Consider the following 14434-nt stretch of genomic DNA (forward strand, 5'->3'; position numbering starts at 1 on the left):
AACGTTTTATACGTGACTCTCGTGCACATGCCCGTGACGTCTCGCGATGCTTCGATTGCTATGGCGTATCAGGAAGAAGAGTCGCTTGAATCCTGGCTCAGTGAGTAATTATTGTAATTCTATTGATCAAAATACATTTGTTGTCGTGCAAATGTCAATGCATAAATTACACAAACCTATTTTATTTCATTCAATAGTTGTCAACAAAGTTTTCTGGCACCACGGGCTCCGTTGTGGTTTTGAATATAGCATTAAGGCATCATTCATTCAGCAGGGTGGAAATGTTTGATTGTGGTGTCATTGTAGTTTTGCTTGTTTATTTGTCACAATTTAATGGTGTGATGGTATGATCGTCATGAATTTATGGGTAAATATATATTTGTCATAGATAAAGCCACCCATCCAACAAACAGACAGGAGGACTGGGAATACATCATTGGTTTCTGTGACCAGGTCAACAAAGAACTGGAAGGGTTAGTTCTGTATTTACACCAAATCTCTCTCTCTCTCTCTTTCTCTTTCTCTTTATCTCTCTCTCTCACACTATAATATATATATATATATATATATATATATATATATATATATATATATATAAAAAAATATGGACTTTCTTTTGCAGTCCACAAATTGCAATTCCAGTACTGGTCCACAAAATCCAATCACCACAAGAATGGGAAGCACTTCAGGCTCTCACTGTAAGAAACAAATCTTGAGTTCAGCAGAAGAAATCCTGGTTGATTGGAAATAATTGTGTGCATAGGTGTTGGAAGCATGCATGAAGAACTGCGGGAAGAGGTTTCATAACGAAGTTGGAAAGTACAGATTTTTAAACGAGCTAATAAAAGTCGTATCCCCAAAAGTAAGTCTATAGTAAACCTTCTTAAATGAATGAATGGCCTTTATTGTCATTATACAAGTATAACAGAATTGAAAGACTTTCTGTTTCAGTGCATGTCAACAAATTAAAAAGGTAAAAATGTGTAAAAGCCAATCGCAGGGCACACAGGGACAGACAACTCATTCGCTCATTCACACCTAGGGACAATTTGGACCGGCCAATTCACCTGAAATGCATGTTTTTGGAACGTGGGAGGAAACCGGAGTGCCCGGAGGAAACCCACGCAAGCACGGGGAGAACATACAAACTCCGCACAGGAAGTCTGGAGCTGGATTTGAACCCACGACAGGTTCCCATGACATTAACTGTGCCGCACAAGCGCTAACCACTGCGCCGCCGTGCTTGGCCTACATATATAATTCTAAAATTTCAAACAACTATTTCAAATGAAGCAGCAACACAAAAGAACTCGGCTTACAACAATACTTCCAAATATTCTCTTGACTGTCGGGGAATTTCCTTCGCTCTATATCCTGTCAAGATCCTATTTAACCTAAACTGTAAAAAAGAAAAAAAACACATTACAAATGATGAACAATGGCTGAATTATGTCGATTTCTAGTATATGGGCAACAGTGCGCCTGAGAAGGTGAAGACAAAGATTGTAGAAATGCTGTACAGCTGGACCGTCGCATTCTCCAATGAGCCCAAGATAAATGAAGCCTACCAAACCTTGAAAAGACAAGGTTTGTTCTGAATAGTTTAGATGAACCTTGTTTTTCCGTCACCCTTTTCCTCGCTTATTCCACCATTCTCCCCACAGGGCTGGTGACACAAGACCCAGAGTTGCCATTGGACCGGACTTTGATACCCTCGCCTCCCACGCGTCCCAAACACCCCGTGTTCGACAATGAGGACATGGGGAAGGTTTTGTCCTGTTATTAGCTAATTATGTATACCCATAAGGCCTATTGTCTCATGCAGGGGTGTCAAACTCATTTTAACTTGGGGGGCCACACGATAGAACAAACATTCTCTCGGGGGGCCGAACTAGTAGAAAAAAAAGAGAGAGAAAGAAAAAAGAGGGAGAGAGAGAAAAAAAGAGAGGGTGGGACCAAGAAAGAGAGAAAAGGAGAAAGAGAGAGAGAATATGAGAAACAAAAGATAAAAAGAGATGGGGAGAGAGAGGGAAAGAAAGAGAAAAAGAAAGAAATATAGAAAGAGAGAGAGAATGGGAAAGTGAGAGAGAGAGAAAGAGAAAAGAGAGAAAAGAAAAGAAGGAAGAGAGAGCAAAATAAGGTAAAGAGAAACAAAGAAAGAGAGACACAGAGAGTGAAAGAGTGACCGAGTGAGAGAGAGAGCGAGAAAGAAATACAAGTACAGTGTCTTTGTGAGAGGCACCTGGCTTTGGCAACATCAAGTGGACATATTTCAACCTACAGCTCGTTTTTCTCTTTCACTTCTCTAAACGTCGTCTCGCGGGCCGGATTCAGTCCCTTAGCGGGCCCGATCCGGCCGGCTGTTTGACACCACTTGTTTAATGCATTTTAAAATGTCTCTATGATTTGAATTGTTTTAAGTATAATTTGTAAAAAGATTCAAACTAAAACCAGTTTGTATTAATCTGTGTCCACAGCTCCTAGCAGAACTTCTTCGCAGCAAAAATCCAGAAGACCTCCAAGAGGCCAACAGGTTAATCAAAAATATGGTGAAAGAGGTGAGACCTTTCACAGTCATGTTAGTTCAGCTTAGAAGCTATTTTGTGAAGGTTGATCAAGATTACCTATTCAAAAGGTAAAAACAGCATTCCTAATAGACGTCAGTCCATCTAAGGCAATGTTTTTCAACCTTTTTTTGAGCCATGGCACGTTTTTTTGCATCATAACCAAAAATGTTATAAAATGACACTGAACAGTATGTTTAATTACAATATAATTTGTAATACCACCTGTTTTTACAGCACTGAGACTTGGCAATGACATAATATTTGCAGAAAATGATTCATAAATTTGTATTAAATTTTAAAAAGTGACATCGGATAATTTCTCACGGCACACCTGCCGATCTCTCACGGCACAGTAGTGTGTCGCGGCGCAGTGGTTGAAAATCACTGCTCTAAGGGCGTACAATCCTGTGCTTGAATTGATTACCCTCTGGTAACCGTTTTTAAATTAGGAACTAAGAATTAAAACAATAAAAAGATTACTAGTAATTACTTTACATTAGAGCTAAGGTAGGGCCTAAAAAAAATCCAGCCTGATGGGTAGTGAAGCCCAACCCAGCAGACCCAAATCTTCAGATTTTATTTTTTAGGACTCTGGAGCAGGGGCCAAAAAGCAAGAGGGGGTTACAATTGATTGCGCAGATCCTGCACAATCAAAAAGAAACAAAGACCAATGACTGGTGGATAATTAAAAAAAAAAAAATAGCGAGGAGAGAAGCCCAGGTTGTTTTCCAGTTCCCCCTGGCCTTCCAAAAAATTGTATATCAGGGTAATTGGCTGGTTAAAATTGTCCCTAGGTGTGAATGAGCGAGTGTGTTGTCTGTCTGAGTCGTGTGCCCCGCGACTGGCTGGCAACCAATTAAGAGTGTTCCCTGCCCACTGCCTGAAGACAGCTGGGATGGGCTCCAGCATCCCCGCGACCCTACTGAGGATAAGCGGCGCAGAAAATGGATGACCACGTTCATCCAATGTTGGGAAACACAGTTTTGTTATTACTTTGGGTTGTGAGTTTCTCATTTCTTGTCCTAGGATGAGGTGCGGGTGCAGAAGGCCTCAAAGCGCAACAACACGTTGGAGGAGGTGAACATCAACGTCAAGCTCTTGTCCGAGATGCTCTCACACTACGACAAAGATGCCTCGTCGGAATCTGACAAAGAGATTATGAAGGTTTGTGTTTGAAATGATATTATCTTGAACCCATATTTGAAAGTTTCTCTTTTAATTCTTTAGGAACTGTATGAGCGCTGTGATAAGTTGAGGCGGGCCGCTTTCAAAATGGCCACAGAGGCTGAGGACAACGACACCAGTTTAGGTTTGTTGACGATATACAGTGGTACTTCTTCATACAAGCTTAATTCGTTGCAGGATCGTGCTCGTAGCTTAAATTGCTCCTGTAACGAGATTATTTTTCTCTATATGAAATCATTAAAAACGAATTGGCCCGTTCACCGCCTCCCAAAAGCATCAAAGCTAACCTCAAATAGCTCTAAAACACGTCTTCCTTATCACTCAAAACACATTCAAATATAAATTAAACACAAAAAATACAGTAATAAAATAAATAAGATGATATTAATGATATAAATTGCAAGTTTATTATCAGCACTTACCATGAAGGCAGTCGCTATAAAGGAGGTCTGTGCACGGTGCGGAGGAATGAGGGAGGAGTAAGAATTAAAAGACTATTGATAACCCATAAGCACTTATTGTACAGTTCAAATTAAAATTACTGTAACTTTAAATGAACATATGCCATACCTGTTCATGTGTAGTTTTTGTCCTTATTGGATATGCTTTTTGATCATTTCAAATAGTGTACAATTTCTTTATGGGATTTTTTAAATGTTCAATAAAAACTCATTTCTTTGGCTCCAATACGTATCGTCTCAGTCACTGATAGCGAACAACAACGTAATGGATAATTGCTTATATTGTCATGGTGTTTTGCTGTGAGTAAATAGGTGCCACGTTTGGTTTGTAAGGTTTGTTGTAGCTTAATAAGGGGAATTGCAATCATTAATAATCATTGGGGCGGCAGTAGCTCAGGAGGTAGAGCGCTCGTCTTGGGATCAAGGGATCCCAGTTCGAATCCCGGCTCGTCCGTGTTACATGTCGAAGTGTCCTTGGGTAAGACACTGAACCCCTAATACCCCCAATAAGCAGGTTAGCGCCTTACATGGCTGCAAGGCCGCTATTGGGAAATGTGGAGCACATTGTAAAGCGCTTTGGGAAGTCATTGACTTGAAAAGCGCTATATAAATGCAGATCATTTCATAATAAGGGGAAGATTTGCCTATGATTTACAGGTATGGAACACACAAACATGTTAACAGCACATTTTTCTTTTGTCTATAATACTTAGCATGCAGAAACTTGAACAAGCTGATGCTGGCAGAAAGCGGTCTCTAGTGTTAGCCTCTGGGAATGCTCATTACCTGGATTTTCAGTCGGATGCACAGCAAAAAATGTTCTCCAAATAAATCTCGTTCGTCGAAATTCTTCTGTTTCGAAGCACTCAGAATAAAGAGGTACCACATCACATCTGGGGAATTTTTGCTGCAGACTCAAGTTGTTTAAGCTTTTGCTAGTCAAGCATTACACTTGCCTTTGGTTCTTTCAAGCCACAGAGAAATAATCAATTACACATCAATCGATTAAATGTTAACGAGGAATTAATAGATTGTTTTGCTCAGGTGACATCCTGCAGGCTAGCGACGACCTCTCCAGAGTCATCAACTCCTACAAGAAAATTGTCGAGGGATTGCCCATCAACGGAGACGACCAGGAGCCCTGTGTGCGTCACAGCGGTAGGAGAATCAAACATGCACTAGGGCTGCAAGATTTTGAAGCAAACTGTTTTAGACCAGTATTGCAACTTCGATGCTATTTTTGATTTTAAAAGAAATGTGCACTGTCTGTTCTATTTTTGTATTTTTGTGAGTTCTTAAAGGGACAGTGTGTAATATTTAGTGCCTGATAGTGGTACAAGACCATACATCCAGATGGGCAAAAATACATGACCTTTTTATAAAAAAATCATAGGGCGAGAAAATCAGGTCCAGGAAATACGGTACTCAAACTAGTATTGATATGGAGAAAAGCTGTATTTAACATATTTTGGAATAAAAATAGCATAGATGACAGCAAATCTTATCCATATAATGTTAGACTGTAACATTTATTTCTCATCTCATCTCATTAGCCGTACCGCTTATCCTCATTAGGGTCGCGGGGGGGCTGGAGCCCATCCCAGCCATCTTCGGGCAGTGGGCAGGGGACACCCTGAACTGGTTGCCAGCCAATCGCAGGGCACACAGGGACAGACAACTCATTCGCTCATTCACACCTAGGGACAATTTGGACCGGCCAATTCACCTGAAATGCATGTTTTTGGAATGTGGGAGGAAACCGGAGTGCCCGCAAGCACGGGGAGAACATACAAACTCCGCACAGAAAGTCTGGAGCTGGATTTGAACCCACGACAGGTTCCCATGACATGAACTGTGCCGCACAAGCGCTAACCACTGCGCCGCCGTGCTGCCCACATTTATTTCTGATCCCGTAAAAAAACAAAACAGTGAGATAAGATTAAAGCAAATGCCTTTTTCTATGTCATCTGTATATCTAGTGATTAGACAGTGGATTTAGGCTTATTATTGTTCTTGTTGACATTATTACTCATGTTATCATTGGGCCGGGCTGCGAGAAGATTGTCGGACATTAAACTGGCTCTTGGTACAGAAAAGGTTGGGGACACCTGCTCAAACACACAAAACAAAGCACACAGGAAAAACTCTGAAATGATTTTCCCCGTAGACTCGCCAGAGACGACGGACACACTCATCGACTTGGCCGCGCCGCCTGATGCCCCAAGTCTTCAGCCGGCGCCCTCCATCAAGCTATGCGGCGATCTGACCGACATCTTAGGAGACTCGTCCTTCCCCGCCCTTCCCCCGCCTCCCAAACAGCCGCCGGTTTCACTGGCAAATCATAGCCAAAGCCCGGGTCGCCCTCAGCCCAATAAGGCTTCGGACGCACTCTTGCTACTTGATAACGAGCTGCTGTCGTTAGGTACTTAGTCAAATCTTTTGTTGAGGTCAAGTATGTAAAACTGTTTGGCTCTGGGGCCGGATCCAGACTTACTGTTCTCAGGCGGGCCGGATCACTAAAAGAATGTCAACTCCAAATTTTTAGCTGTGTTTTTAAGTATTATGCTTTATCATTCAGCTTTTATCAGTAACCTACCCTCCATACTATACTCTCGGACGACGACAGATTTACTCAAAAGCAATGGGCATTTTTTTTTCTTGTTTGGCATTGAATGTGTTAACTGGTTTCATTCAACAGTCAAGTGAATCCAGTTGTACACCTGAATCAACTCACCATGCTATACAAACTCAGCGTTTGGTTTTAAATAATTTCAAAAATCAAAACTTTTGATCGAAATGACCTATAGACGCGCTTATATTTTGACATACCCAGAAATATATGGCGGGTTGGTTAAAATCATCCAACGGACCGAATCTGGCCGGCGGGCTGCATGTTTGGCATGCCTGGTATGAATTCTCCCAAAAATAGAAAAAAGTTAGAATAGAATTTGTATACCCCACAGGACTAAATGAAGACCACCCCACGGTACTGAGCGACATAGGCAAACCGAAGTTGAAGGAAGCGTCCAATCAGTGGAGTTCATTACAGGTAAGTTATCTCAAGTGTACGAAGTGTTTATTGATCATTTTAAGAAGGTGATGGTTTTCCTCTAGTTAGTATGCTCTCTCTCCTAACAAGTACAAAAATTCAGCAAAGTGGTAAAACTATTGTGATTTACTCTAACTGAGTGAGTAAAAAAAAGACGTCTGTTCCATCAGTGATCTCGTTTATTGCACCGTTGAATTGTAAAGCCGGAAATACTCAGAGTGCTTGATGTGTCTTCAGGCTCCTGCATCGAGCACAGATTTGTTTGGAAGTGGTGTATGTCCGGGTCCACAATTGCCAACAGCAGAACCCGACTTTGCCTCGCTCCAAAACCTTCAAGACTTGGCTATGATGGGCTTCTCTAATCAAAAGAGGTGCAACGCTAATATATGCTGCTTTATCCTGTTGTTTTTGCATACATCAAGTCAAGTCATGTTTATTTGTATACCCCTTAATTACAAAGAGTCTCAAAGGGCTGCACAGACCACAGATTATTGCAAACTACAGACTATTATGACACCATCCCCTGATCTAAAACCTACATGAGGGCAAGGAAAAACTCAAAAACCTCAACATGAGGAAAATGAAGAAACCAAGAGAAGGGACCTCAGATGAGGTAATTCCCCTTCCAGGATGACCAGGCTGCAATGGATGTTGCAATAACAAATACTACACAGATAATGTCAACATAAAATTTCTGTTATTCATATGCTATAGAATGGAAGTGCGTTTTAAGTTAAGGTTTAAACATTTCCACTGAGGTTGCAAACCGAATCTAAGAGGGAAGAGCATTCCACAGCACTGGGGCCCGAATGGAAAATGCTCTCAAACCTGCGTGGATCTCTTCTTGGCTCTTGGAGTCACTAGTAGACCAGCATATCCTAAAATTGTGTCAGAAAAAGAGGAAAATATATATTTCTATACATGACTGTCGCAAAAAATAAAATATTTTGATTGCGTTAGTTTATGTATTGCAATTAGAAAAAATCGGATATTTGATACAATGCTTATTCTAATATTTTGAGATTTGGAGTCCAACCACATTGGTCAGCAAGATTGGCGTATCTCAATGTCTTATGTATTCATCAAATGGAATGCTTTAATCCAGGGGTGTCCAAACGTTTCAAAAAAGCGGGCCAGATTGGGTAAACTGAATCTGTGTGAGGGCCGACTATTTAACCTGGGATTTTTTTGAACCGTCTTTAATAAATATACATTTTGGGAAAAGTTTGCAGTACTTGGCGATCAGCCTCGCGATCTCCTAGCCTGCCTTTGCAGCATTTTCATTTGACTCGCAGGGTCTTGTGAAAAAAGGCTGATGTGTTGTTAAAACAGCTTCCACTTTTCAAAGCGTTTGTTTCTGGTTAGCTTTTTGTAGTCAGTGTATTTCTCTGGCAGTGCCTCTTGATATTATATTGTTCTCTTGGCAAATTAGGCAGACAGAGTTGTTTTGGATTTCAGTGAAAAAAAAACCTCAAATTTTCCACTTGACCTGAAACGGCGGCGCCCACAGTCAACTTTCCTTTATATTCTATTAATTATACACACCATGTCTGGATTGGGGTTGTCTATAACTCTTGACGCAAATGGTAAGGTGGCCAAAGGTCTACTGCCATCATCTGGTGAAATGGGATGATTTTTATTTTTATATTTATAGAATTTATTTTATGCCGTGGTCAACATTACTGGCGGGCCACATATCATTCATTTTATGACGGAGGCTGCGGGCCAGTAAAAATTTGATCATGGGCCGTTACTGGCCCCCGGGTCGGACTTTGGACATACCTGCTTTAATCCATTAGCCCTGACTCAACTAAAACCAAACTCTATGGGCTTCTTTTACGATCAAGAATGAAGAATATTATTTTCATAAATAGTATTTCGACTTTAGCCATTTCTTAAGTCTTTTGGGTGGTGTGGGTAGGGAATTTAATGGGCTACTATTGGTACCTCTCATCAGCATCCGTGAGCAAATATGTTGAAAAGGAGCACCCTTGATCCGAAGGTAACAATAGCATACTTTAAATGTACCCCTAAAAAGCACCCTGTTCACACAAAGTATAAAGTAATCAAGAGAGACTAGTAGACTAGTGTATGCTTACTGGGTAGAGTGCACATTTTGTGACTTAAAAAAGAATCAACATATTTTCCTGTTCACACAAAGTATAAAGTAATCAAGAGAGACTAGTAGACTAGTGTATGCTTACTGGGTAGAGTGCACATTTTGTGACTTAAAAAAAGAGAATCAACATATTTTTTCAATTTGTATATTGATATTTAATTAAAAGTGTGATGTTGTGCTTTTTTTCCCCCCACAGTCCTGTGGTAACGGGAAACAATTTTGGGGCCCCCACAGTCATTCCTCTCTCTGCGAGGATGTCAAGCGCCTCCTCTCCGGCACCTCCCCTGAAGTCTGCACTTCCTGGCTCTCCTGCCCACACCCATGGCAAGGTCCAGGACCTCGCTTCCATGCCGGGAAGCCCTCTATTTCGCTCCTTTTCACCAGCCCAACCTGCGGCCCAGGGAAGCCCCATCGCCGCCTCGCAAGTGTCGCTAAGCAACGTACACGTTCCTCTCGAGGCCGTTAGACCCAGTAAGACAGATGGATGATATCATCATGTCTTAAATAGAATATTAAGAGCCAACCCTTTTTATTTGAATTTGCATGGACAGTTTTTGATGTTTTTGCAAACTACATGAACAGGTTGCCAGGTTTTCAACTTTCTGATTGGGTAACGTGTCATTTTAGGTAAAGTGCTGCCAATCACTGCCTATGACAAGGACGGCGTTCGGGTTCTGATCAACTTTGCTTCAGACTCTCCTCCCGGCAGGCCCGATGTCTTGGTCATGGTAGTGTCCATGCTTAATACAGCGCCGCTCCCTGTTCATGGGGTAGTACTGCAAGCTGCTGTACCCAAGGTATTAAAAGGACGGCGTGTATTCTTTAGCGCAGGCATCTCATCTCATTAGCTGCACCGCTTATCCTCAGTTGGGTCGCGGGGGTGCTGTAGCCCATCCCAGCAATCAGTGGGCAGGGGACACCCTGAACTGGTCGCCAGCCAATTGCAGGGCACACAGGGACAGACAACTCGCTCGTTCACACCTAGGGACAATTTGGACCGGCCGATCCACCTGAAATGCATGTCTTTGGAATGTGGGAGGAAACCGGAATGCCCGGAGGAAAGCTACGCAAGCACGGGGAGAACATACAAACTTCGCAGAGGAAGTCCGGTAGCTGGATTTGAACCCAAACAGGAGGTTCCCAAGACCTTAGAACTATGCCGCACACGCGCTAATCACAGCGCCGCCAAACTGCCATGTTAAAATCAATTTGGCTCGGGGGCCGGATCCAGACTTTATGTTCTCAAGTAGGCAGGATCTGAAAATGTCAACGCCAAATATTGAGCTTTGTTTTTCAGTAGTCTGCTTTATCATTAAGCCTACATTTTAGCCTACCCTACAAATTATAATCACACATTTATTCACAAACCATGAAAAGAATGATTTCTATGTCTCGCATTAAATGTGTTGACAAATTGTTTATTTCAATAGTTAAATGCAGTTTTACATCGGTACCAACTCACCACACTAAAAAAAACTCAAGAAGAAGAATTTACTTTTATTGTCATTCTTGTACCCATGCACACAGAACGAAATGTCGATACATCTGACCCGCGCAGTTAAACTGTAGCGAGCCGATGCAGCCGAACAGGGCGCCGCCATTTTAGACCCAACGGCTGTGTTGGGAGTCATTAGGTGACCAAACCCCCCAATTCCAACCTTAATGCCGAGGGCCAAGCAGGGAGGCAATGAGTACCAATGTTATAAGTCTTAGGTATGACTCGTCCGAGGCTTGAACCAGTGACCTCCCAGTCTCGGAGTGGGTGCCCTACCCTCAAGGCCACCGAGCTCAAGTTGAAAGATTACAAATGAAGAGTTTCAATAGTAAACGAGCAACGTCATATACAACTATTGCATATTGAAGCTGAGAAAATACTGCACAATAATGTCTTTAACATGAAACCAGATAAGTCTTATTGTAAATGATGTGTACAAAGAAATTTCATGCCAGGTACCCCACCCCCCACCCCTCCGCCCGCCCACGTCTCGCGTTGCACTCCTGCAGTGTACTTGCTGCTTCTGTCCCCTTAAAATTAGCATCTCCACAGGTGCATCAATAATGGTGTCAAATCCTGAGTAGTCGCATCATAATAATGTTATTCAAGTGAATATTTGCTGCTTTATTATTGTTTATCACAGAGAAGACCTGTTCAAAAATAGTCAAAACATGGACAGAAAATTCGCTGGTCACCAGCTCGTTTAGATATTTACTGCCCTCTAGTGGCAAGATTTTGGTTTGAATTTGTTTAATAAATTCATAACGTTTGATAGAAATGAGCCAGAGACTTGCTTTTTTTTGACATACAAAATTTACATAGGGCCCGATTGAATCGGATCTGGCCCGTGGGCCGTATGTTTGACGTGTTAAGTGCTTCCTAGTGATAAAAAAAAAAGTAATTCCTTATGTAACCGCGGTGTACGTGTCCCACCAAAGATCCACATTCACGCTGGACTGGATGATGAGGTTTTTATTATTACAGTTTCTGCAAATGGATGAGTCACAACATTAGCTTTTTCTGCTGGGTCTGATCTCTTTGATCTCTTTGTAGTTCTCTCTGGTAAGACTAACAACAAAGCTTATCAAAGAGCTTTCTTTTCACTTTACAGAAAATACATTTTAGAATATCACAATACATTTTTACATCTTTACATTTTAACAAGATACTTTTAACAAGAGATCGTATAGTGGATTTTTAACGTTTACAATGAATTCAACATGTTTTTCCTTAGTCTGAATTTTAACCAACATCATCCTTTTTTAATGTATATGAGAAAATAGGAATAAAAACAATAATGAGTATAAAAATGGGTACAATTTACCTGCAAATGGATGAGTCACAACATTAGCTTTTTCTGCTGTTTCTGATCTCTTTGATCTCTACAAGGGGAATTAATATTTAGTAAAACAGAAACAAAACGAAAATAAACGTAAACAGCTTGACAATATCAATCACATTACTATGCATGGTGAGAGATTTGTCAGCTGGGGTTATAATGTTTAAAATTAACTTATTTTGTGGAGCACCAAAAGATATGTCTTACCTTTGTAGTTCTCTCTGGTAAGACTAACAACAAACCCCGCCTCTTGGTCACATGTTAGAAGCCAAAACCAAACCCCACCCCATACCAGCAGATGGCACTGTTGGACTCAGCATTGCAGGACATTTACCAAAAACTTTACACATATTTCAGCAGGAATTTCAATAAAACAAAAGTTATTACACCCGTTACACTTACAAAAAAACTTTTGATTTAAAAATTAAACATACATTTTAAAAACTAATCCTTAAGTCAAGAAATGTTTTGTTTATTTTACATAAGGTTCACCTAGAGGGAGCTGACATAATTGTCCAGCATCTAGCTGCTATGAGTACCCACAAACCTTGCAAGTCAGGGCCAAAAAAAAGGAAAAATGGTTTCGGTTAGGTCATTGAGTTACCGTAGCTTGTGTTCTTTGTCTTCTTATTGGGTTGCACTACACAATACAGTGATATCTAGTGGTCAAATAATACAGACTTTAACTACATAGTGTGGCATACATTTTTCCCGATTTTTTTAACCTGAATGTGGTGCACAGTAGCAGTTCATAGAGACAAAAACAATACATAACTGGATGGAGAAGTTTAAAGTTGGTGTTTTTTTAAATGGTCAACATTTTCCTTTTTCTCCTTATTTCAGTCAATGAAGGTCAAGCTGCAGCCTCCTTCGGGAACCGAATTGGCTGCATTCAACCCCATCCTTCCCCCTGCCTCAATCACGCAGATCATGCTGCTGGCGAATCCGACTAAGGTGAGGATCAGATCCACGCGTGTGCGCAAATGTTTTGTTACTCCCCACTATTCTTGCACAAGCTTCTTTGCTGACTATAATAAGTACACATTGGCTGTTTTTTTTCCAGGAGAAGGTGCGTCTGCGCTACAAGCTAGCATTTACGCTTGGGGATTTACTTCGCAGTGAGGGGGGAGAGGTGGACCAGTTCCCCCCACCAGAGACATGGGGACATCTTTAGACATAAACATACTCATATACAAATGCATTCCTGAGCAAACTCTAGATTTCATGAAGGTGACCTGTGACTGCTGCATGAAGTTGCGGCTAATAACTCAACATTTTGATTTCGTGACACTTTATCTATATACTGTATAGGTCATGTTTTATAGTCGTGCGTATTGCCTAAAAGCACTGATGAAAGGGACAATACTGGCACTAGATCTTTTATTTGCTTGTACCTTTTATCCAGAGTTCCAGAATTGTTGTGTTTAAGTTAGTAGCTATGCTAATATTTTTGTGAACTCTTTTTCCTCTTTAACAAAAAGGCACATTCCTCAGATCAAAAGTTTTTATTAGAGGAATGAATTCTTGCTTCTACGATATATTGGTATGTTACCAACGTTGAATGTTTGGGTAATCTTTAAGGTATTGTGAAAACAGACATGTGCAATATTTTTTCCTTCAATATACAGTTTTTACCCCAATCAACAAAGAATTTTGGCTGAATTACATAGGCAGAAAATATACAATTTCTGATAGCAATGTATATTAAGTGTAAAAGTCAGTACTTAAGCAATTATTTGTATCTAAAAGCAAAAATATTTGCTGAATGCTTTTTCTGACAAAACTTGAGTTAACAGATTGAATTTGACGCTCATTTGCTGTCTAGGATTTGTGTGGCGCATTTTTTTAGTTTTATTTATGCTAAAGTAGATTGATGAGCTTCATTAAGACTCATAATTTGCTGCCATGTTTTTGTATGTATTAAGAAATTAAACACCGTGAGCAGAAATCACTATATTATTGCTGCATTTTACTTTTAGTTGGTCACTCAACTTTAAATGTGAAAAACAAATGATTAATATACGTTCATGATATTCAGCTGTGGAATTGTCACGACAATCGATCTGAATTCCCCAATTTGCATATAAGCTGTATTGAAGATTGCATACATAAATCATTTGTGTATTTGTGAAAATGTGTCCCGTTTAGAGTTGTACATTTGTACATTCAGTGTATTTGGAGCATTAAATAAATTGTGTGATGTGTGAGTGGAATTCCAT

At 40.7% G+C, this 14434-nt stretch overlaps 1 protein-coding gene across 2 annotated transcripts; it reads left to right on the top strand.

The window, feature by feature from the left end:
• Nucleotides 1-14428, top strand: gga3b (golgi associated, gamma adaptin ear containing, ARF binding protein 3b). 2 transcript variants are annotated; one of them, XM_088339430.1, is made up of 17 exons: nucleotides 1-100; nucleotides 389-473; nucleotides 623-698; nucleotides 764-862; nucleotides 1464-1587; nucleotides 1665-1768; nucleotides 2478-2558; nucleotides 3594-3731; nucleotides 3795-3876; nucleotides 5258-5371; nucleotides 6381-6635; nucleotides 7177-7262; nucleotides 7500-7633; nucleotides 9578-9852; nucleotides 10009-10178; nucleotides 13059-13169; nucleotides 13279-14428. In XM_088339430.1, the coding sequence occupies exons 1-17, from the start codon at nucleotides 28-30 to the stop codon at nucleotides 13387-13389; spliced, it is 2118 nt and encodes a 705-aa protein (XP_088195556.1). In that variant the 5' UTR covers nucleotides 1-27; the 3' UTR covers nucleotides 13390-14428. The 2 variants fall into 2 exon arrangements, with proteins under 2 accessions (XP_088195556.1, XP_088195565.1); XM_088339439.1 differs by lacking the exons at nucleotides 623-698; nucleotides 764-862 and having other exon boundaries at nucleotides 62-100.
• The last annotated feature ends 6 nt before the right edge of the window (nucleotides 14429-14434 follow it).

The sequence above is a fragment of the Urocampus carinirostris genome, chromosome 1 (genome assembly GCF_059441175.1).
Source record: "Urocampus carinirostris isolate Australia breed hairy pipefish chromosome 1, RoL_Ucar_1.0, whole genome shotgun sequence".
In the NCBI taxonomy this organism is placed as follows: Eukaryota; Metazoa; Chordata; class Actinopteri; order Syngnathiformes; family Syngnathidae; genus Urocampus; species Urocampus carinirostris.